Below are 25,301 nucleotides of genomic sequence, written 5' to 3' on the forward strand. Positions count from 1 at the left end.
AATATTTGTGTTTACTCATTCATATTTTATAATTTATATCAGAAATTAATTTCAACTTGTTTTTTCTTGGAAATTTAGGGTCAATTTTTTTCTATTTGGAACGTTAATCGACGAAACGTTTTATTGTATGTTTTGTCAAAAAAGCTCTTGCAGAGTGCGCGAGAAAAGCCTGAAGAGGACGAAATACATGTTAGTATTTCTCAGAGAATGATTTTGCTCTTAGAACTAATGAGTAGTTTGTTTCATGGACTTACAAAGAACGTAAGGAAATCCTGAAGATGTCAAAATCTATATTAGTGTTGCTCAGAGAATACTTTTGGTTTCAGAACTAATGAATAGTTAGCTTTATAGACTTATAAAGTCCATAAGGAGATCCTGAAGATGGCAATATATATATTACTGTTGTTTAAAGATTGCTTATGCTGCAATAACTGATGAACAGTTTGTTTCATGGACTTGATCATACCACAAATTCATACAGGACTTTAATCATCCTGACCTGCTAAATCCATTACATCGCATCCAAATCAACCCTTGCAAACACGTGTGTGACTTTCACCAGATGCCTGCTTAGTGACAGGCCCTGTCATCAACAGACACAAGCATCGTGATGGCCAGCCGCTACTTCCCTGTCTTCGCAGATCCAAGAAGTTTCGTCTACTCGCCAACCATGCTGTATCCCCACCGAGGGTCGGAGCCGGTGATGCCTGGGTTTCGGCACATACCCGGGTACGATCTGAATCGGGTCCTTGCACCTTCCCAGCCGAACCCGGGTAGCGAAGGGCTCCGGAATGACCCCCCTCTGCAAAAGCCACCTTATTCGTACATCGCCCTCATCGCCATGGCCATTAGAAACGCTCCGGACAATAAAATTACTCTGGATGGAATTTATAAGTTCATTATGGACAGGTGAGTGAGAATTTTGCTCACTAAATTTTCTATTTTTAGCGAGTTTAAATTGTTTAAATAGAGAGTTGTTGTGATGAGTATGAATATAATGCTAGTGCAGGGCTAAATTTCTAACGAAATAAGTGCAGGAACACTGTGAGTAGGTAAAGTGCAGTAAAAGCAATTTTTTTTTTTTTTTTTTGCTTTTTTGTCACATATTGTGCTTTAGCTTTATTGTTTTACCTCTTGCTTATTTGGTTTCCGAAGATAAAAAAGAGCGAAAAAAAAAACGTCGAATTCCAACATTTCCCTATTGTTAATACAATGAAACCTGTGCAAGTTGACCACTTGCGGAGCACTATTTTAGTGGTCAATTTAAACATGTGGTCAACTTACAAAGATTGATTTATATGATAAGGGCTAATTCCGTGCCTGAAAAAGCGATCAACTTAGACAGGTGGTCAACGTCACAGGAATTTAATCCAAAAGACGTTTCGTCGATATCTCGAAAACTAATTTCTGCAGATACTGCCATTTACCTGCCCATGGCAGTATAGACTTTAAAACTTGTTTTTCTGCTTCAATAGTCTTAATCCTGCCCAATGTGTGAAAATTAACATAAAATTGAAAATTAGCCCTACGAGCTTTCAGGCAAATTAAGCCCTGCGCTTGAGAAGAATGAATAGTTAATAGATTCAAATTTATAACCTATGTAAAAGAATTGAACCGTTAATTTCAGAAACCTGTCAAGCACCAAGCTAAAAAAAAGTTCGAAAAATTATATTATCGGCATGATAAATTTTTTTTAAAAGTATTACATTATTTTAAAAATAAAGGTTACACTTTTAGGAACATTTCTTTCAGTAAATAACGTTTATATCCTATTAAATAACTTAATATGATGATACAAATGTTTTCCTAAAATTATAAAATTTCGTCGTTTCACAGGTTTTTGAAATAAACGATTCAGTTATCCTGTCGCTTTTATTGGATCTTTTCATGTATAAACTCACAAATTTTGCATTGTAAATGGGATTCTTTGTAGCCCCGAAACACATGTCTACCTTTTTTTTTTTTCAAATCTACGCGCTATAGCGTTGTTTAATCATTATTGTTTTGTATCCTGACAAGTCTTAGAATACAGAGTGCGATTTCATAAGCGATGTTTTTAAAATAATTTTCATTTGATTGAAGTCAGGAATGGTTGTATTGAAAAAGAAAAATATTTAAACGAAAGGTAAGGAAAAGGAAGCACAAATCACAGTGTCCCGTTAAAAATGTTATTTCGTACAGTTTTATATCAAAACTAATTGCTTTATAATTTTATATTAAAACCTCAACTTTATATAAACGTTGCATTTCTGCAAAATTATGAACAATACAACTATAAATTTTTTTTAAAAAAATATATGCAATTTTGTGTAAAGATCCACAAATAAATAAAAAAAATAAATATTTTGTTAAAAATTATTTAATGAGTAATTGATTAAAGTAAAAATAAAAGAAATAAGAGAGAGAGAGAATGAAAATTGAAAGAAAATCTGCACAACCTGATAATAAAAAGTTAAACGCTAATACCAAGGCGTTATATACTATCGAATTTGATAAACTACGACTATTCGTTTGAATAAGAACTTGTTGTAAATCCTAAAAAATAAATAAATAAATAAATAAATAAATAACTGAGATCGAAAATTGCTGTTTTCTTTTAAAGTGTCCTAAGAAATTTCCACTTTAAAAGTTAAATTGCATGTCAATTTTTAAAAATAATAATTTGCGTTTAACTCTCTAAAATATCAAAGAAGAAAAAAAGAAAAATTGAAAAAATATTTCTTCAATGTTTTATCTCCAGTAAAATTAATGAACTAAGTTAAATACACATATATGTTCGAAAAAAAAATATTTTACATATTTTTATATCTCTGAGAAACTAAATAATTTTTTGTTACACAACTTCTTAATGTTTTTTCTTGTGAAGATAATTTTTTTACAAAAACCGTTCGTAATTTTACAAATTTGATAAATACATTTACAAAGCTTAATTAATTAATGCTTATTTTCTCAGGTAAATTTAACTTTTTAATAATTTTTGAGGCATTTTTGGGGTGCTATAAATGGGGCATATTTGTTTTTATCAAAACGTTGAAATATTTCTGTTTCTCAGCATGAAACACTAATCTGTAATAAGAAACAATCAAAGTAGTTAAAGATAATATTACAGCATTAAATAGCTTATGTCGGATACCTTTTCATCATTAAGCTCAATACTTTTGCATTGAGAAAAAAGGTTACTTGTAAGTTCGAAACATGTGTCTACGGTTTTCTTTAAAATTGTATTTTAAACACTTATCACCCTTTACTTTTCAGTACAAAGGTATTTATTCATTTATAATCCAAGTACTTCTTGGGGTGTTGGGTGTCCCTCTCTCCTTCAATGTTTTACTAAAAAATAATTTTTCTTCTGTATTTAGCTATTATTATTTAATGTTTACTTTTGTGTAAAAATCAAGCTCTAGACAGAATGTAATTTGATTTAAATTATTTTTTACGCAAAAAATTACCTTATATGAAATTATTACTCTTTTTTCGTCTCTTTCTTTTTTCTCTCTCTCTCTCTCTCTCTCTCTCTCTCTTTGATAGATAACGATGTTTTTAGTGAGAAAGTAAGTTTATTTTCTCCTCACTTCTTATTCACAAGACTCCATTTGTAAAATTTGACAAAAAAGCCTGTTTAAATTTTCCTATATAACTTTATGCTTCATATTTTCCGTTTTGTTTTTGTTTGTTTTCAACTTTTAGCTGATTTCTCCATTCTTTTGTATAAAAAAATTTCTTTTGTCACACCACAGCGTTTTTATGCACGCGTTAAAAGTGTTTCGTTGTGAATTTTTCCCTGAAGAATCAATCTAATGTAAAATAATCAAGAAATTAAGTATTCTAGTATAATATACAAAACTCGACTTGCAACTATTTATCAGGGGTGCCCACCTAGGGGGAGTCATGGCGCAGACTGCGCCATTGAACTTTTTAAGGGGGGTCTTCGTGATATTTATTTGGGTGTGCCCTTGATCTTAGGGGGGCACCCCTGTATTTATACATGTTTTTATTAATGATGAGTATAATTCTTCTTATTAGTATTATTATCTTTTGACAGACATTTGTTTTTGTAAATTTTTATATATACTGTAATGAGAGATTTAAGATAGCTTAATCAAAACGATCAAATTTACTTTGATCATAACATAATTCAATACTTGTAATAGTACATTTAAAAGTGATATAATTTTATTCATCAACATTAACGTTTTATCTTTGTTTAAAGAGAAAAACTAAGACTCATCACCTCTTAAAAAAATATCGCCAGTGTAATTACCAAAAATGCTGTTTTAAGCCGCTGTTTAATTTTGGACAACGTGAAACATTTTGCTAAATATTTGCTATAGAGCTGTCCATAAATGATGTCACATTTTTTTTCTCAATATTTTTACCCCCCCCCTTTCGTCACAAAGTGTCACACTTATCTTACCCTTTTCCACTTGTCACATGTCACGCTGTCTTTCATAAACATATTCTAAGAAAAAAATGCGCGATGTCATACTTCTTATTACCTCCTACTCCTCCATTGAAACAAACTGTCGCATGAAATACATCGCCAGCTCAGTTAATTCCAGCCAAGGACTGCAGTTTCGTGCTTATTAGCACTCATCAGCCCGGCATAGTAGTGACTGAGCGGAGGTGGAAAACCTCTTAAGGAAGAGCCAAGAGTGCCAAACAAACTGGTAGCTAATACAGAATTAGCATTGACCAGACGAGTGATCAAAGCAATGGTTCTGTTCAACTCGCGTATTGAAGGCAAGGCAGGTATATTCAGTAAATTACCGCCCTATAGCCAGGACTAAGGCATAAATACATGAAATACACTCGAATATTGAAGGCAAGCGTCTTATCGCTAAATAAACTTATGTTAAAATATTTCCCAATTTGCTGTTCCGATTCAGCGCGAGATATAGCTACAGTAATACAGTGGACTCTATCAGTGGAATCGCTATAACGCGAGTTTTTTTATTTTTTTTATTAAAGTATCGAATTTTAGAGCTAACGCGAGTTCCTCGCCCGTACACGAAAATTTTCGGAAGGGAATCCGGGGCTTCAGTAATGCCTTCGTTATTCGTTACCAATTACTGGTTTTGTGAATGGATTTCCCTTCAGCATCACTGAAAACAGAAGTTCCCCCACACCGTACTAGCCTAATTTCCTAATTTAGTACTAGCTGAAATTTCAAAAGTGTCAAAATTCAATAGGATTTTCTCATTAACTTAATCATCAATCGTTATCTATTGACAAATTTGCGGGCCGAACAAGAGAATATTCAAACTTGTATAAATTTGAGATGTACTTCTTAGGAGCATAACTGAAGTATATGTGCTAGAGTTGTGTACAACTAAGGCGTCTATTTATTGTTTTCCTTCAAAACTGGAAAATTTAGCCAATTGCATGTATTTACTTAAAAACAAATTTGTATCCTTAAGTTTGTGCTAATTACAAAAAAGAACAGACGCAAAAACTTAAAAAAGAAGAATTGATGCAGCATTATATTTTTAATGCACGCATTTGCTTGAGCACATTTGGAACTGATTTTAAAAAGAGTAAAATTCTTGGAAGGATTTCATGCAATTTACTTTTACCATCAACCATGCTTTGAGAACTGCGATTTACAATTGTGCTTTTTTGCTAGTCTACAAATTACTGTAAGTGAAAATATCAGTTTTACCGGTGCTTTAGGGACAGGGAAACAAAAAATATATCAATAACTGTGCAAAAGTTTTCATAATTCGTAGTTATGGATGGGAAATACTTAAATAATTCCACTGAACATCGTCCCGTCAGTTGAAACCAGAGCTGCGAAGACGGTGGGAAAATGACCGATTCCGACTCCTAAAATTTTAGAATCTTTGACTCCTTATCCTTTACCCCAAAATCATTCCGACTCCGACTTCACAGTCATGCAGAATCAAGGATCTGGAGAGAAAGTGATCGACATCGACTCCAAAATCTTGAAATAACTTTTGAATCTTGACTCCGACTTTTTTACCCAAAACCAGTACAACTCCAACCTTCACTTCACAGTCACACAGACTCAAGGAGCCGGAGAGAAAGTGACTGACATCGACTCCGACTCCTGAAATACTTTCGAATCCCGACTCCGACTATTTTACCTCAAAATCAGTCCGACTCTTGACTCTTACTTCACAGCCCTGGCGGAGTTAAGAACTCGGATGGAGAATGACTCTTGAAATTTTAAAACTTTCAACTCTCCGACTTTTTTACCCCAAAATCAGTTTGACTCTTGACTCTTACTTCACAGCCTTGGCGAAGTTAAGAACTCGGAGGGAGAATAACTCTTGAAATTTTAAAACTTTCGACTCCCGAATCCGACTTTTTTACCCCAAAATCAGTCCGTCTCTGACTCTTACTTCACAAACCTGACAGAGTTAAGGACACGAAGGGAGAATGACTCTTGACTTTTTTTACCCCAAAATCAGTTTGACTCTGACTTTTACTTCAGAGCCCTGGCAGAGTTAAGGACACAAAGGGAGAATGACTCTTGAAATTTTAAAACTTTTGACTCCCGAATCCGACTTTTTTACCCCAAAATCAGTCTACCTCTGACTCTTACTTCACAGCCCTGGCAGAGTTAAGGACTCGGAGGGAAAATGACTCTTGAAATTTTTAAAACTTTGACTCCCGACTCCGACTTTTTTATCTCCAAACCAGTCCGACTCCATCTCCGCAGCCCTGGTTAATACATTCCCAGTGTTCCATTCTGTCACTTCAGAAAACGGGACGTTTCAGCTTTCCGCAACTTCTCGTATGTACAGGGATAACAGGACATTCTACTAAAACGAGCTGATGTGCGCATCACATAACTTCCTTTTACTCCAATTTTAATGTCATTTTCACATTATTGGCAATTTTAATGTGATTCAATAGTTTACTCTCTAAATATCACCACCAGTGGCCAAATAAAACCAGATTTTTAAAAAAAATCGCCAAATTTGTCGCCTAGTTGGCGACAAAAAAACTGGCGATATATCGCCAAGTGGCCGCCAAATTATAACACCACTTGAGTATACATCGAAATAAACAATGATTTCCCCACAAAAAGGGGCAAAAGACCCCTTTAGAAACACCCGAATCCAACCAAAAAGGGAGGTGCACAACTAGACCCCACTAGGAGTCTACGTAGCAAATTTCAACTTTCTAGGACATACCGTTCTTGAGTTATGCGACATACATACGCACATCCGCGCATCCGCACATACGCACATCCGCACATACGCACATACATACATACGTACATACGGACGTCACGAGAAAAGTCGTTGTAATTAACTCGGGGAATGTCAAAATGGATATTTCGGGTGTTTATACGTTCTTAGGCACTTATCCGCGTGTGGTCGGGTTGAAAAAAAAAAAAAATCTCGACATTAATTCGGGGGTGAGCAAAATGGAAATTAAGGCCGAATTTTGAGTGAAATTTTTTTCGCGAATACAATACTTCCTTTTTTTTGAAAGGAAGTAAAAAGGAACTCATTCAAAACGGGATGCATGGTCATCTTATGAATAACTATATCACATCAGATAATACATTGACTTTCTAAAGGAATTTTCCAACAAATTAAGAGTTTCCAATGCAGGCCTAATGTATCGTTTACTTCTACTGAAAACACACACACACGCACGCACTTTTAGAATGAACTAAATATTGGTCTGCGCGAATGTAAAATTTTCTACCACAGTTTGCGAAAAACCGTCATTTTCAATTGAATTCCTTTTTAGTATCTCTTCAAGTATTTTCTTCTCCTGCACACGTTTTGAGATAACTACTTCAGAAGTACTGCTTGAATATGGATAGTTTAAATATAGAATCATTCGATCAATGTAGAAAATCAAACGCAACAGTGTTTTGAAAGTCTTCAATGAGTGTAAAAACCTCTTAGGATCCAGTTCATTTTTGGCCAACGCCCACTTTCCTTTTTTCCAAAAAAAAATGAAGGTTACTTAATGTAATTTCAAAGTAAAGCAAAAATTTCAAAAAATAAATAAATGAATTCTAAAAAAAATGTAAGAAAAATATGAAAGTGATACTAAGAGTAGGAAAAACAATTTTTGAAAAAAAAAAATCGATTTTTTTTTTTGAAAAATATTTACCTATTCCTAAATTTTATTTTTCTCTCTAAATTATTTTCAATTAACTTTAAACAATTTAAAAAACTTAACGTGTATACTACGTAGTTTTAAATCCTGTATTAATCCTCATCTGTTTTGCTTAGAAGAAACTTTATCGGTATGAGATTGTGATGTAGAAACATGTACATTTTTTTTTCGTTAAAAAAAGAGGGGGGGGCTTTTGTTTTGCAAAATTCACATTTTAAACCTTAGTGTCGACTGAAGAAATATAAATTTTTGAATTGAAGAAAGAAGGAAAGAAAAAAAAAAGTACCCGAAGTATTGAGAAAATTAGAGACTTCAATTATATTTTTATTTATGCCTATTTATTTATTTTTCTTTGTCATCCTTTTTAAGCAAGTGACGAAATTTTTTTAACTTTTCCTTTGAAACCTTAAATGCATTTTAGAACAATGATTAAAAATCTAACGTTTATTCAATTTGATGGAATAAAACAAAGAACCTTATAAAACATTCTGCTTTAAATTATGAACCTATTTATAGTATTGTACTAAAACCCTTTACTTCGTTTACTCATTTCTTAACCTATTTAATTGTAAAGGCCATTAATGTGAAGACTTTTTATTGATCCTTAATTCGGCATTTTCTTGCGCATGAAAAACCTGTGCTTTAGTTTAAAATTTCACAGTTGTTAGAAATGGCTGGAATTGAGAGAGATGGAGATTGAATTAAATATCGTTTGCATAGCAGGTAATAGTTTTATCTTTTATTTTGTTCTGATACTGAGAGTGTGCGATGTCTAATGTCAAAACAGGTACGGTCAAACTTGCTTATAACGAGTACAAAGGGACCGCGATATTTGCTCGTTAAAACCGAGTGCTCGATGAAAGCGAGTTTGTGAAAAAAATCATAAAAATTCATTGTTTTTACTTCCCTTTACAAAAAAGGAAGTTTTGTAAATTTTCACTCAAAAATCGGCCTAAATTTCCATTTTGCTCACCCCCGAATGAATGTTGAGTTTATTTTTCAACCCGACCACACGTGGATATATGCCTAGGAACGTACAGACACCCGAAATATCCATTTTGACAATCCCCGAATTAATTACAACGAGTTTTCTCGTGACGTCTGTATGTGCGTATGTGTGTATGTATGTCGCATAACTCAAGAACGGAATGTCATAGAAAGTTGAAATTTGGTACTTAGACTCCTAGTGGGGTCTAGTTGTGCACCTCTCTTTTTGGTTGCATTCGGATGCTCCAAAGGGGGTCTTTTGCCCTTTTTGGGGGGAAATTATTGTTAATTTCGCTGCTAACTCAAGTGGTGTTATAATTTAGCGTACACTTGGCGATCTATCGCCAGTCTTTTGGTCGCCAAGTTTTTTCGCCAACTTGGAGACAAATATGAGGATTTAAAAAAAAAAAAAATTTTAAATCTTGTTATAATTTGGCCACTGTTGGTGATATTTAGAGAGTAAACTATTGAATCACATTAAAACTGCCAATAATGAGAAAATGACATTAAATTGGAGTAAAAGGAAGTCATGTGATGCACACATCAGTTCGTTTCTTTTTAATTCTGTACAGTACCAAATAAGTTCGTAACTTTGCTTTCAGCTGTCTGAATATCTCTTTCTGATGTAATTGTCTTTGAGGAACATACCTATAAGTTTTTAAATGTTTCTTTACTCTAGAAATTAAAAAATGCTATTGTCGCAGGTTCTCAGGATTTATAATTTATCACCAACTTTAATTGTCTTTAGAATGTTAAAGAAAATTTACCGGAAAAGGATAAGCTGAGCTGGAAGTCAATATAGAAAGTGTACGAATCCCAAAAGTATTGCTCGCTTTAAGCGGCATTTGTTCGTTAAAAGCGAGTTATGCTCCCAAAGACTTCACATTATACCAACCAAGTATTTCTGATTTTCTCGCTAAACCCGAGTTCTCGTTAAATAAGGACTCGTTATAAAGCGAGTTCGACTGCATTGTTGGGGAAAGTATTAATGGAAAGATACATTTTGTAAAATTTACATAATAGTTAAATGTAAGGAAGAGAGAAAGGAAATATACGGAGCTTCATGTTATTACTAAGTAATGCAGTGGGACAGCTATTTGTTTCTGTGAAGTTTTTGATGATGAACTATCCTTTAATGCAGCGTTTCTTAAATTTTGTTCCGCGGTACACCAGGGTTCCATGGAGATCACTCAAGGATTCCACGAAACTTGCTGTCTTTTTTCAATTTGCTAAAATTAGCCACTTAAAAATAAGGTTTGGGTGAAGTGTTCAAAAATTATTTTTCGAATGAACAGCTGAGAAAACATCAATTTAGTGTATTAAAAGAACATATATTGCCAATGTATGGCCTACAATTATGTCACTTCTAGAATCTGACTTATTGAAATACCATTTGATTTTTCCTAGCTCCAGAAATTTAGATTTATGCCAATCATTGAAATTATGGTGCAATTTAAAAGATGAAATTTCTCATTTGTCACGATATTGCATGTTGGCACTTTTATCACTTGCAACATACGTGTACGTACATGTTCTCAACGTATCAGTAGACACACACACACACACACACACACACATATATATATATATATATATATATATATATATATATATATATATATATATATATATATATATATATATATATATATATATATATATATATATATATAGCCTGGTATTAAGGATGTTGCTGGCATAATACAAATATATATATATAAGTACCACTCGTATCATTAAAATTAAAACTTTAAAATTTCGTTTGAAACGAGTTGGCTTACAGATGTTTAAAGAAACTTTGTGTTAAGTTTGAAATAACGTTATTTAAGTCAATAAATATTGTTTAAAAAAATAAATAAGAACTTTTATTGCAAATATACCATTCCTAGAATGTTGCATTAAAACTATAGTATTGAGAAAAATACGGAGGTTCCACGAATAAAGTTGACACACAAAAGGGTTCCACTCCTCAAACTAATTAAGAAACGCTACTTTAATGCACATAAGGATTGAAGAGACTAAACGACATGGGTTTTTTAGTCAGGGATCTACTTGCAGATCTTAAAGCCCTTGTCACAAAGCAATCTGGGAGCTCCCTTATGGGCTGCTCACAGATGGTGTAACACCTTGCGGGGGGAGGGAGGTTAGGTACCAAGGGGGAAGGTGGGGGTAACTAAGTGTGACATCACGCATTCTTTGTAAGAATGTGTGCATGAAAAATAGCGTGGCGTGTAACAAGAGGGGCCGGGAGGCAGGTAAAGTGTGACAATTCGTGAAAAAGAGGGGAGGGGGGCAAAAATGTTTAAAAAAAAGTGTGGCATTATTTATGGACAACCCTTAAGACAGGGTTGTCCTATTTTGTCCACCCCGGAGAATACCTGGGAAAAACCGTCCCGGACAAAATGTCATTTTGTTCATTTCGTCCACTTCATCAGTAAACTGAAAGTTTTGAGTTAAAAATTTGAAGTTTGAAAATAATAATTAATAGTATAGTTTTTTTCCTATTCAAGTAATATTTTAATATAAAAATAGCATACATAAATCTGTATATAAACAATTGATGGTAAAGTATTTTAAAGTGAAAATAAAAAAAAGTAAGATCAGTTGAAGTTTATGTAAGTGTGTTAATAAATTAAGAGTAAGAGTGTTCAAATAAATTATAATGCATGTATTAGCATTTATAAAACAAGCACCACATCAGCTGTAAATTTTATGATGTTTATCTATGATGTGGAGGTTTATTGCCTATAATAAGTGCATTTATAAAATTAAAAAGCAGAAATAAAGAGTTTTTGAAGGTTGGAGTTTCAAAACATTAAAAATCATATTTAAAAAAAAAAGAAAAAAGAAAAACTACTTGATATTAATAAAAGAAATGTTGGTATGAAGTAAAATCTGTTCTTGCAATACAAATACAAGTGTGATGATCAGCAACTGGCTCTGACTAGGCCTAGTCAATTTATTAGTCCCCTTCCCCAATGAAGATTAATGGCCCTTTTAAAGCTATCTACCCTCTTGCCTATTACAGCCTATTCCGGTACACTGTTCCGAGTACCCACAAACCTACTAAAGTAGTACTTCTTCTTAATTTGTATGACATTAACATATCCATAAAATATGCGAGTACATAAATATTTTACTATGGGGTGACATCAATAAAAACTCGAATAATATAACAGTTTGTATGTATGTCTCCAAGCATTTAATTTGACTTTCCCATTGAGTTTATTTTCTACTGTTGTATATAATAGTCGAATCATGCCTAATAGTATATTCACATTGTTTAATTTTATTAATTTTAAGTAAATTATGATCTAAAATTATCTGCACCAATGTGTAATTATTTTTTTTTTAGTTTTATGAAATTCTAAAGCTAATGATTCCATTTTAATAAAATAATAAATTCATAATAGAAAATGTATTAGAATAATATATTACTAATATTATTACACCATAACAATAAATTTATGTATGTATAATCAGTTTATTTTTCATTTTTTCCATTTCGTCCAGTTTTGTCCATTTTGTACAGTTTCTTCCGGCGTCCCGGACTTTTTACAAAAAAGTGGACAAAATAGCAACCCTTCCTTACGAGGTTCGTCAAGTTTTAGCTATGCACTGTAGCGAGCTGTAATATGCACATATTATAGTTAAACTAGATAAAAGACCTTACCACTTGCAATAATTAAACATTAAACAAAAAAATCAACTCGAGGAATAAAGAAACTAAAGAATAAATTCAACAGTATAAATAAAAATTTAATAATGGTTTTGTTTAAAGCTTTGGGTTCAAAAATTGAATCATAACTATAAAGCAACAACATTCATTATATGAATTAGCATAACTGATTGTGAAAGCAACAGCAACAAGCTTTTGAGAAATTATCAAATTGTGCATACAGCTTAGATTTTCCTTAGTACGCTATAAGAACAAAATCAATATATTTGTACGCAAATTCGATACGTTTTATCAAGCACCAAATTATTTTTGAATATATCTCTTTAAAAAGCTAGCTTTATAAATTAGGTTTTATTTGCTTATCTTCAAAATAGTTATTTTTTTCTGGTTTGAATCATGACTGTCAGATTTGCTTGAAAGAATAAAACGTAGGTATCCGACGAAATTGGAGAATGTTCTTTGCATTGTTTCCATGGCAAATAGGAAACCCAAACATCTGTTGTCATTGTTGTTGGACTTCTGATAACTTATTTGCAAATAAACATCCAATGGAAGAATTAGTTTAAGGGGAAAACATTGCACTATCCAAATATTTGTAATCTGTAACGTGCGTAAGAAGCTTTCGCCATAGTTTACACTGTTGGGGAGGAAGTTGCCACTAAGTGACAATAAAGTTTACGCATTCCATCTTATCACAGAATCAAGTTTCGTTAGGTAAACTTTGAATATAAATCAGTGACATTGCTGTTTACGGTAGAAACTTCACGTAATCCACATATAGGACATTTTCTAAGAAAGCGTGTGCAATTTGCAAACTGTTCCATGAATGATGAGATTTGTGCCACAGTTTGTCTAAGTTTTGAAATGCAGCTGGGAATGAGTAAGACACGTGAGATAAAATAATGTGTGGTTTCCAAGAGTGATTTAAACCAATACTTTCAGAACACCGTCAGAAGCTATCTTGCGGAAGTTAGTTCGTGCTTGTTAGAAACCTCACGTAATCTAACCATACGGACTGTTCATAAGTGATGTGACATTTTTTTAAACCTTTTTTGTAGTACATTCCCTTCTCTTTTTTCATATGTTTCGCTCATTAACATTTCCGTATAAAAAAAAACGCTATGTCACACTTTCTGTTACTTCTTCTCACCTCCTTTTTAAAATCGAATGCAATTCAAACTGTTAAACAAATGATGGGTTTTGTGCCTCAGTTTGTCTAAATTTTGAAATGCAGTTGGAAATGAGTAAGACGCGTAAGATAAAGTAATGTGCAGTTCCCAAGAGCGAATTAAACCACTACTTAAAGTACATCACTAGGTGCTATGCTTCCGAAAATTATCTTACAAAAGTTAGTTTTTACTCCTTTGAAACCTCGCGTAGTACAAAAATGCATTTAAAAGAATTTTACTCAGCTGATTTTCATCCAGATATCTTTAGCATTTGCACTGCAAAGAATTTTCTTCAAAGACTCGAATGAATTTCATCCAGAACACAACTTCATTTGCATTGCAAAAGAAGTTATTTGAAATTAAAAATGCGTCTTTAGTTTTCAAAGAATTGTTCCTAGAGAAAACCGAATGAAATCTGAAAACTGATCCGAGAATGCGTGGGTGCCTACCTGGATGGGGGGGGGGGGGTTATGGCGCAAATTGCGCCATTGAAATTTGTAGGTTGGTTGTTTTGAGGGGTAATTTTTACTTATGGGGGATCATGCTTTGGGGGGGGGGGGGTTCGCGATATTTAGGGAATGCGCCCTTGCTTTTTTTTGGGGGGGGGGGCACCTCTGGAGAACGATGAGTTTTAGAACACAGTTTGCTAAGTTTCCAAATCTATTTAGAAATGAGTCAGACGCCCATGAGATATAATAATGTATAACTTCCACGAGTGATTTTAACCAGGAAATTCAGAGCATCGCATGTCACTAACTGTAGGAAAACTGAACTTAGCGGTAGCTTTTACTTAGGAGGCATTTACTGCTGTTGAGAAAATCTTAAAAATAATAGGCTAATATATATCTACGTTTTTTCAAGACGTAAAAGTACTTCTTAATATTTTTAGAGGAATGAAGTTCATTTTAAAGAAGTGAAATACAAGAAAACAGTGAAGACCATAATAGCAGTTTAATGAACTTCTGAGTATGAAATGAAAGATATTCGGGAAGAAGAACTGTGTACAATTTTTTTTTTTTTTTTTTAACATTTGGAATGTTTTAATATTCTATATTTTAAAAAATAACTAGACATTCAAATGTAATGTTAAAAAAAAATCTAATTGATCTTTTTTCCATTTTCCACGATGCTAAATTTGTATCTAAAGTACAAAGCAGAAGATACATTTTCCTGAATTTTTGAAGCGTTTTTCCGATTTTGCCCCCCAATGCGCGAAATGAAATGTCTCTGTAGGCAGGAAATATTTTTCATAAAAAGATAACTGAGTCGATTATTTCAGAAAGGGCTTAAGTCCTACGGGAATCTATTGGACTTACGCCCTTTCTGAAATAATCGATTCAACTAGAAAACCAATAAGGGTTAAACGAACCGAACGCTATTAAAACATCTCGTATTTGTTGCAAAGAAAGACAGAACTGTGTTTTTTAAACTAAGTAACAGTTGACTTGGGAGTGCAAGTCAGTTTACAAGTGTTAAATCCATGACTGCAGAGTAGGAAGGAAAGTGGCCGACCCCGGCCGGCTCTGAATTAAACTCCTGGAATTTTAGAACCTTCGACTCCGACTCCAAATACTGTTCTCCAAAACCAGTTCAACTCCGATTCCACCACTCTGACTCTCACTCCGCAGCCGTGGTAGATTTATGATCTCGGAGGAAAAATGATCGACTCCGACTCCGAACCTTTGACTCCAGAATCCGACTCCTTTCTCCCAACTCTGACTCCTTTATCCCAAAATCAGTCCGACTCTACGACTCCGACTCCAACCTGCATCCCTGGTTTAATCTACTTTCCATCGTTCAGCTATCAGACTGTAATAATATCGTTTTATTTTGTAACAGTAATGGGTGCTGCAATAGTTTTGCGACTCTGCAATGGTTGAGAAATGTTTAAAATCCTGAAAAGGAAAAAGAGAAAGAAAAAAAAACTTACAACCAAGAAGGCACAATAATAATTCAATCGTAGTTAGCACTTCGAAATACGATGAAACGTATACGACTCATACGACTGAAAATATAATACGGGAACTCGACCGTAACGTGTGAGACAATTTGGTCTAAATTCTCCATATAATTTCTTATAAATACGATATAATAAGGGCTGAAAGTTGCAAATTTATCGACCTTTTAAATGTAATTGACTTCTGTGATTTAATAAAATTTTTGTTTTTTCTAAATTTTCTTTCCACTGTTTTTTTTTTTGATTAGTTTACCTATCACGGATGGAACACGCTTTTGGATATCATCTTTACAGTTCTTAATTCTAGCAATATATCATTCGAATTGTTTGTTGAAAATATATTTCATATATAGGGGAATGTGGAGCAAAGTGAAATAGAGGGCAAAGTGAAATGAGGAAATATTTACTTTTTGTTAGTTTCTAAAAAAAGAAAAATCATACAAAATTCCACAAAAAATCATACACTTTGTATGTCCCACACGTGACAGCTCTATATTTCACGTCAAATGTAATATTTGAAAAATGTAATAAACAATGATTTTTTGCCTTAGAAATTGCGCAAATACGTGTGATTTCTTCTGAAAAATATATTTATTACACGTTTTATAAGTAAATATAAATCCATTACATGCGGGTCAAAATGTCTGTTTTTTCATGGAATGGCCCAACAGACGAAATCAACAGATATTTTAGAATTCGATCACTATTGCTTTAGTCTAAATTTTACATTTGGTTTACTGTTAAAAACACCTGTATAGTACTTCCCAGAATCACCTTATTCCTCCATTTCCAATTGTTAGAAGTTTCGAAATACTTTTAGTGTTGGCTCTATAAGGATATATTTATATTTTTTACTTTTCCAGTCATTGGTTTTTAGCCTAATTTTCCACACAACTGAAAACAAGAAAAAAGCACTCAACAGGAAGGGACCAAGCCATAAGAATAACTTTCAAGCTGTTCGACTTGATATTTTTAAAGTAATTTTCTGTCTGAAATTATAGGCGATTTCAGCAAAAAAAAAATTTAATCAAGTATTTTTCCAAACTACCTAGCATTGAATATGAGCGTAATTCGATTCCATCTGAAACTTCACAACTCAATAAATAAAATGAATAAATAAATAAAGTAACACTTATTAGAGAAGAGACATATAATGGCAAGTAAATGGCATCAAAATCATTCAAGCTATTCAACTTAATGTTTCTTTAATTATTTTTCTGTTAAAAATTATCGATAATTTAATAATAGTTTCCTTTGAAATTAAGCAGTTTTTCAAATTTAGCATTGATAATGTGAACGTAATTCGATCCTGTCTGAAACTTCACAACTCAACAGGCGAAATGAATAGCTAAATAAAATAACACCTGTTAGGTAAGGGACATCTTTACTAATAATAAAGCTGAAAGTCTCTCTGTCCGGAGGATGTCTGGATGTCTGGATGTCTGTAGGATATCTGTAGGATGTCTGTAGGATGTCTGTGACGCGCATAGCGCCTAAACCGTTCTGCCGATTTTCATGAAATTTGGTACAAAGTTAGTATGTAGCATGGGGGTGTGCACCTCGAAGCGATTTTTCGAAAATTCAATGTGATTCTTTTTCTATTCCAATTTTAAGAAAAAAAATATCATAAGATGGACGAGTAAATTACGAAATTATCATAATGTGGAACCGTAACTTGGGCCGAAGCCAATTGGCGAGATACGAAATTATCATAACGTGGAACCGTAAGATGGGTACAAGTCAACTGGCGAGAAAATTCACCATACATTATTTGTAAATGTACAGGCAAACCAAAAGACCTTTTGATTTTTCTATTACGGGCAAAGCCGTGCGGGTATCACTATATTATATAAATGACATCAAAATCATTCAAGCTGCTCGACTTGACATTTCTAAGGAGTTTTCTGTTTAAAATTATCGAAAATTTAAAAGTAATTTTCTTTTAAATCAAGTAGCTTTTCAAATTTTAGCTTTGAGTAGGAACGAAATTCAATCCTGTCTCAAACTTAAAACAAGGTAAACAGGTAAAATCTTTACTAATAATAAAGCTGAAAGTCTCTCTGTCTGGATGTCCGGAGGATGTCTGGATCTCTGTGACGCGCATAGCGCCTAAACCGTTCGGCCGATTTTCATGAAATTTGGCACAAAGTTAGTTTGTAGCATGGGGATGTGCACCTCGAAGCGATTTTTCGAAAATTCGATGTGGTTCTTTTTCTATTCCAATTTTAAGAACAAAATTATCACAAGATGGACGAGTAAATTACGAAATTATCATAACGTGGAACCGTAACATGGGGACAAGCAAATTGACGAGATACGAAATTATCATAACGTGGAATTGAAACATGGGTACAAGCCAATTGGCTAGAAAAATTAATTTATAATTTTACTTTGTAAATTACTTTGTAAATATACGAACGAACCAAAAGACCTTTTAATTTTTCTATTACGGGCAAAGCCGTGCGGGCACCACTAGTTAATGAATAAAATAACGCTCACTAGCTAAGAGGCCTGTTAAATAAACGATACTAAAATCATTCTTTCAAGCTGCTCGACTTGATGCTTTTAAGTAATTCGCCGTTAAAATCTATCGATGTTTTTAACATGAAGTTTTTAAAACCAAGCAGTACTTCAAAATGTAGTATTGAATATATGAACAAAAGTCAATCTTGTTTGGCTTAGTTTGCTCATTTGCATAGCTGGGTTCCTGCGATTTTCAATGTTATGCAAATCTTAACATTGTTGACGAAATTCGGGCTATTTACGCTTAAAAAAGAGTTGTGGGGACTATAGAGCTCCTTCGCTTCTTTTGGTAAAAATTAAGCCCTGCTTCAAACCAATGGTTCTACTGGTATCTTTTTCTAATCATTAGTTACTCTTATGATTAATTGCAAACCTTGAAATACGTTTGCGCTTTAAATGATTCGATTGCTACTAAATTTATTTGGACATTTTTTCTGTTATCAAGAATTATGAAATTGTTTACTTAGGACAGGGTCGGGTTTACTATGTCGCAATTGCTCGAAGCTCAATTGCGAAATTCGCGCAAACACAGGGGAGCACGAAGGGGATTTAGAAAGGCCCATGAAAAATATTTTACGTAGTTCTTCTTCTTCTCGTAGGTATCCCGTAAAATGCATTGCGTCGGGCCCATAAAGCCGTAACTCCAGTATATTACTTTTAGATTCAACGCACTCGACGCAGGGCTGTCACTGGTGACTAAAAGGACGACTAAAGCTACCTTTTTGAAGCAAACGCGACTATATTTGGGCGACAATTTTAGCCAAAAATGGGCAAAAGAAACTTCTATCTATCAGTTGTAAAAAACGGCCAATATTTTGGCGAAAAAGCTAAAAACTTTAGTGAAAAAACTAAAATTCACAAAATTTCCTATCTTGTTCCTTTTTTTTTTTTGAGTAAAGGAAAAAAAAAGTGTTTTTTTTTTTTTTTTTCAATTTGCCAAAATTAATCGAGAACGTTTATCTTTTTAATATAAGACGTTTGAAACACATGGAAACTATTTTTCATATTACAGGTTACTAAAGAAAATAATTTTAGCAGTGTGTTTAATATATTGTGTTTTTTGTGTTAAATATTATTATTTTCGTAGCTACAAATTTTTTTTTTTTCCAGCAAGATTAATTTCTTTAGTTACAAATGTTTTAATGGCACTATTCACTTAAATAAAAACAGTTTAATTGCATTAAAAGTGCATCATTTAATTTCAGTAGAAAATTGAATAATGGTACAAAAATGACGTTTTTTCTTCACTTGCCACATGGCTGCACGCCGAGTAACACGCGCACGTGCCACACTGAAAAAACACCTTTGATATTTCACAAAAAAAAAAAAAAAAACTACTAATAAGAAGGCTTGTAGCATGTATTGTTGTAATCTCTTCAGCATATTTTTGTCCTTTTTTTTTAATTTTAAAAGCAAATATATATTTTGCAGAAGTTTTTACCATTAATTTTACATCCATTTTGTTCGTTTCGGCTTACAAGTAGAAATTTTTCTTTATTTGAAGAAACATTTGATACCCAAAATTTTTGCACCACATTCGACTCCAATTTTGCTAGTTGCCAAACGCTAGTCACCAGCTATCTGCAGAACAGCACTAGACGGCCTCCAGGCCGAGAAAGCAGGGCTGCGGAGTAGGACGGAAAATGACCGACTCCGACTTCTGGAATTTTAGTGCCTTCGACTCCGACTCCTGCTGCTTTACCGCAAAATCAATTCAACGCCGACTCAGATTCCTTTGCACTGGTGACATCTCGGATGGAAAAACGACCCATTCCGAAACTTAAAAGCCTCCGACTCTTTCACGCCAAAATCATTCTTTACTATGGCATTTGCGAAGCCTAGTAACGAAGAACTATCGTAACACGTTTTTAATTAGTATCATATTAAGTGATTCTAATTAGTAGTTAAAAAAATCTGCTAACATGTTTGTAATTTCAACGAAAGAAATTATCACTTTTTCACTGGGAAAGACATTAAAAAAAAAATACACAGAATCAATATAGGTTTTTTTTTTTTTTTTGGTACTTGGGCATTTCTCAAACTCATACATCAGTTTTGAAAACTTTCAAAATTTTCTTATTGCAATACTCAGAATTTCGATTGTGTGGATTTTTAATTCACTCATTTCTAAATAAAATATGCCATATGCTTTTTTTTTAAAAATCTTTCATCATCTTTTGGAATTTCTGAAGAATTTTTCACGGGTGCCCATCCTTCCCCCCAAGTTCAATGGCGCGAATTCCCCCCCCCCACAAATGTCTCCCAACCACCTTTCACTTTTCTATTTTTTACCTCCCTTTATTTTTTTTTCTTAATATTTTTATATTTAATTTATTTTTTAATTATTTTGATCATTTTTTTATTATTTTGTATTTAATTATTTCTTAAAAATATTTATTCATTTATTGGTTTTTAATCGTGATTCTTATTTTATTGGAAAAGTTCTGTGCTACGCTAATGACTTATACACACACACTAATTATATAAATGAAACAAAATATAAACAGAATAAAAAAATATAGTAAATAATTTTCCTTAATAATAAATCAATAATAAATTTAAATAAATAAAGTAAAAAAAAATAAAAAACAAATCCTCCCCCCAAAAATTTTGATGGCGCCATAATCCTCCCCTCCCCCTGTCGGCACCCCTGGAACGTTTAAATGAACAACAGATACCGTTGTCCAAAATTTACCGCAAATTTCTGTAATCACCGGTTTTTGAGCTATCGAATACTAATAATCAATATAGTTACACTTAATGAATTATTATTACTTTGATTACATACTCGACTGCATTAAATTCCAACAAAAAATTTCGAAATGTATTGTGTAGTTAGTGCGATTCCGAGTCACAACTGACTACAACTGTATTTATGTCGAGGACTGCATACTAAGTGCCTTACCTCCAATATTTTTTTATACCGATAGATGGCAGCACCATCACCGGATCGAACAGTTAATGAGAATTTAGAACTAGACCAGGAGCTAATAGCTACCTGGTGCTAGCACCCCCCCCCCCCCCAGAGGTATCGCTTCACTTGGAGGACATTGAGTCCACGAGCATATTTAATGTCGCCCAGTCCCTTTAATGACGACGGTGGGTCTTCGACCATCGAGGTTCGAACTCAGGACCCTCCGGCCCCGAATCCGACACTCTACCGATCGGGCTACCACGGCCCTATTGTGTAGTTTCTAATAGACTTGAAGCAATTTGGGGGGGGGGGAAGGCAGCGTCGGCAATTCTTTTTTTCTTACAGTATGTCTTTCGTGGATAATTATAAGTTAATGGTCTCAAAATCTCAAACAAGCATGTGAAAATGAATTATAAATTTGCGACCCATGACTCTTCATGATTGAAATAAATCCTGCACATGTTAAGTATATAAAAGCATATTCACTTCCTTTTTTATATTAGTTTACATCCCTGAAATTCAAGTTCACGGAGGTGAGAAGTTACAGTAACCACACTAAGATTTTAAAGCAAAATCTATCTTCTTGTTATTCGACAAAAAACTCACAACTTCAACTATGGTTGAAAATAAACAAGGGGGCTCTCTTGTATCATGAAAAATAAAATTTGATGTCATTACTGCCACGTGTTAATGAGGAATGGCATTTTGTGTTTAGGTAACGGAGGTGAGAATTTATTGTGTGACATGACTCCTTGTCCTACTAAAACGAACTAAAGCATAATATTAAAAAATAAAATATACTTAAACAATTAGTATGACACTTGCGAAAGGAATAATAAATAAATAAGTACATACTTTTAATTAAACAAGTTATTAAGCAACATAAACAGTCACACAAGGTGTGTGACATGCCACAGAGGTGAGAATTCACATGTTGTGAACCAAAAACATACTAAAATAAAAACTATTGTAAAAAAATTGTTGGCAGGTTTAAATAGATATATTTTTGATGAAATTAAAAAGCATTGTTAAATGAATTGTTTCTTAAAAAAATTTTCTGTAAAAGGCGTGTGACAGAAAAGTTACACGTTTTGAAGAATGACCCTTATATGTTTTCTTTAACAGCAATAGTTATTTTTTAATGTGTATTAAAAAGAGTTTTCTTCTTTTTTTAGGTTTCCATATTACCATGACAACAAGCAAGGCTGGCAAAACTCAATTCGGCATAATCTAAGCTTGAATGATTGTTTTCAGAAAGTTCCTAGAGAAAAGGGGAAACCTGGGAAAGGAAGCTATTGGACTCTTAAAGACAATGGTGAGGAAATGTTTGAAAATGGCAACTTCAGACGTAGGAAGCGACGGACAAAATTATCCAGTTCAAAGACTATGAACCCGACTTCAACTTCGGTCGTCGAATCCTTAAACAGCAAATCCAACATATTAAACTCATCCTCTAAGTCAGAAAAACGTTTCCACCCAAAAGCAACTTCAAAAATTCCACCGACAGCATCCATACGACCAGGCGTTATTGTGAGTCAGTCATCTGCAAAAGACAAATCTTCGATAACAGAAAAAAGAGAGACTTCTCCAATACCAAAAAACGATGTTTCCAGATCAAAATCGAGTTCACCGCTAACGCCGAAAGCTGCAAATTTCACGATCGAACGATTAATCGGAAATTCCTCACCGTCAGACGCAAAAAAAAATCCTTCACCCGAAAACCAGGACATTTCTGAAACCAGGACTTTTGCCAACAATGAATTGTGTTCTAGTCTTTCATCGCCTTTGGTGTGCCAACAACTCATGGTGTTGGGCAAGGACAAATATTTTTCCACCCACATGCAGTCTCCAATCACTTCACAGCCATCCATGATGTACTCTCACATGAATCTTTTTAGTGGTAAAATCATCCCATCCTATCCATCTGCTGTTGGCTTCACGTGGCCACAGCTACCTGTTTTAACAGGACTGGCGGACAGCATGAGTGCCCTACAAGGTTCTTTTACGCCATCTTGGTTCAATTTCCCACCAATCGCTGGAAAGTCATTATGGACTGGATCACCAGACCGTATGTCCCCATCTGACTGATGGTAGAAATACGATAAAAGAAATTTAATTCACATCAGTTCCGTGAAATTATTGAAACGTGTACTCTCATGTTAAATGTGAATGTGTAGCAACTGACTGAAAATCGATAATAATTTTCTTTACCCATTCACTTTGGAGGCATTTTACAATCTCAGTTGGTTTTGGAGCCAGTATGAACATGAACATGAATCATGTCAGTAATGTGCGAAATTTTTAAACTCAAAAATTTCATGGAAATTAAGAAAATCGCAAACATTGTGATTGACATAATGTCTCAACTCCATATCCTTCTTACTAACATTGCTCTGGTGCTAACTAGAGACAGAAACTGTAATAAAAGAGATTAATGTCGAGATTTTAAAAATACAATTGATGTTTCTTTTATAGTACTTAAAGTCATTCCTAATGTTTTTGCATTTTCTAGAATATCTGATGTCTTCTATTGCTCGAATAGTTTTATTTACAATATTTCTTGGACTAACTATCCTGTTTTGAAATGCCAAAAAACATTTTGAAAAAATTCATCAAGTGCGATATCAAACGTTGTCCGTGTGATAATCTTGCATTTTATCCACTTGGTAAGTTATATGTGCAATAAGGGTGACTTTAAATCTATCTCTCAAAAGATAAAATAAATACAAATATTTCACCTGTTTAGTGTTGCTTACTGTTTTTATTTGAATATACGAAGTATTTTTTTTTATCATGGTTACTCTATTAAAAGTGAGAGGTCAATACTATGAAAATATCTAAGTAAAAGAGCTGATGTGTGCATCACATGGCTTCCTTTTACTCCAATTTGATGTCATTTCCCCATTACTGGCAATTTTAATGTGACTTAATAGTCTACTCTCTAAATATCACCAACAGATTCCAAATTAAAACAAATTTACAAAAAAAATCGCCAAAAATGTCGCCAAGTTAGCGACAAAACTTGGCGACCAAAAGACTGGTGATTTATTGCCAAGTGTCCGCCAAATTATAACACCATTTGATTTTACATCGAAATTAACAATGATTTCCCCCTAAAAAAGGGGGAAAAGACCACTTTAGAAACACCAGAATGCAACCAAAAGGGGAGGTGCACAACTAGACCCCACTAGGAGTCTTGTGTACCAAATTTCAACTTTCTAGGACATTTCGTTCTTGAGTTATGCGACATACATACGCACATACATACATACGTACATACAGACGTCACGAGAAAATTCGTTGTAATTAACTCGGGAACCGTCATTATGGATATTTCGCGTGTCTATACGTTCTTAGGCATTTATCCACGTGTGGTCGAGTGGAAAAAAAACTCAGTATTCATTCGGGGTGAATAAAATGGAAATTAAGGTCGATTTTTGAGTGAAGTTTTTTTGCGAATACAATATTTCCTTTTTTGTAGAAGTAAAAATGGAATTGAGCTCTCCAAATTAATCGTTTTTTTTTTCATTCTAATAAAAGGACCAAAATCTTACAGGCCTCATCTTTTTTTATATCAGTTTCGACAGTTATTTTCTGACTAGGCTAATATGGTCTCGTGTCTGCACCTGCTTGAACTTTGTAAGCACGTTTGAAACTGTACTTCAAAGGATTGATAATTTTTACATATTTTTTTGGGAAAATTAGAATTGAATTTTAACGTGCGAAAGAAGTTTTACGTACGAATGCGTATTATTATTGCTGTCCCATCTTGTACATGAATATCATAATAACAAATACCTCTGATTTTGGAGGGGGAAAAACGACAAAATGACCTTGCCTTTTTTCGAATAATTTGTGAGAAAATAGACAAGGCATTTATTGTTTTCATCAATTTAAAAACAAGAATTATGTTCATTTTGAATGATTTTTTATGAATATGATCGTCAAAAAAAAAAAAAAAAAAAA

General features: G+C 33.5%; 1 protein-coding gene across 1 annotated transcript; it reads left to right on the plus strand.

Moving 5' to 3' along the window:
- Positions 1–610: 610 nt before the first annotated feature.
- On the plus strand, positions 611–24,038 carry LOC129226405 (forkhead box protein D3-A-like). The gene is made up of 2 exons (XM_054861005.1): positions 611–909; positions 22,511–24,038. The coding sequence occupies exons 1-2, from the start codon at positions 611–613 to the stop codon at positions 23,421–23,423; spliced, it is 1,212 nt and encodes a 403-aa protein (XP_054716980.1). The 3' UTR covers positions 23,424–24,038.
- The last annotated feature ends 1,263 nt before the right edge of the window (positions 24,039–25,301 follow it).

Source organism: Uloborus diversus, chromosome 7, assembly GCF_026930045.1.
Source record: "Uloborus diversus isolate 005 chromosome 7, Udiv.v.3.1, whole genome shotgun sequence".
Taxonomy (NCBI): Eukaryota; Metazoa; Arthropoda; class Arachnida; order Araneae; family Uloboridae; genus Uloborus; species Uloborus diversus.

Bases quoted from the DNA above. Each gene is read 5' to 3' on its own strand.
- LOC129226405 (XM_054861005.1), top strand. From the start codon at position 611: ATGGCCAGCCGCTACTTCCCTGTCTTCGCAGATCCAAGAAGTTTCGTC. The intron at 910-22,510 runs GTGAGTGAGAAT...TTCTTTTTTTAG, and splicing joins TATAAGTTCATTATGGACAG to GTTTCCATATTACCATGACA.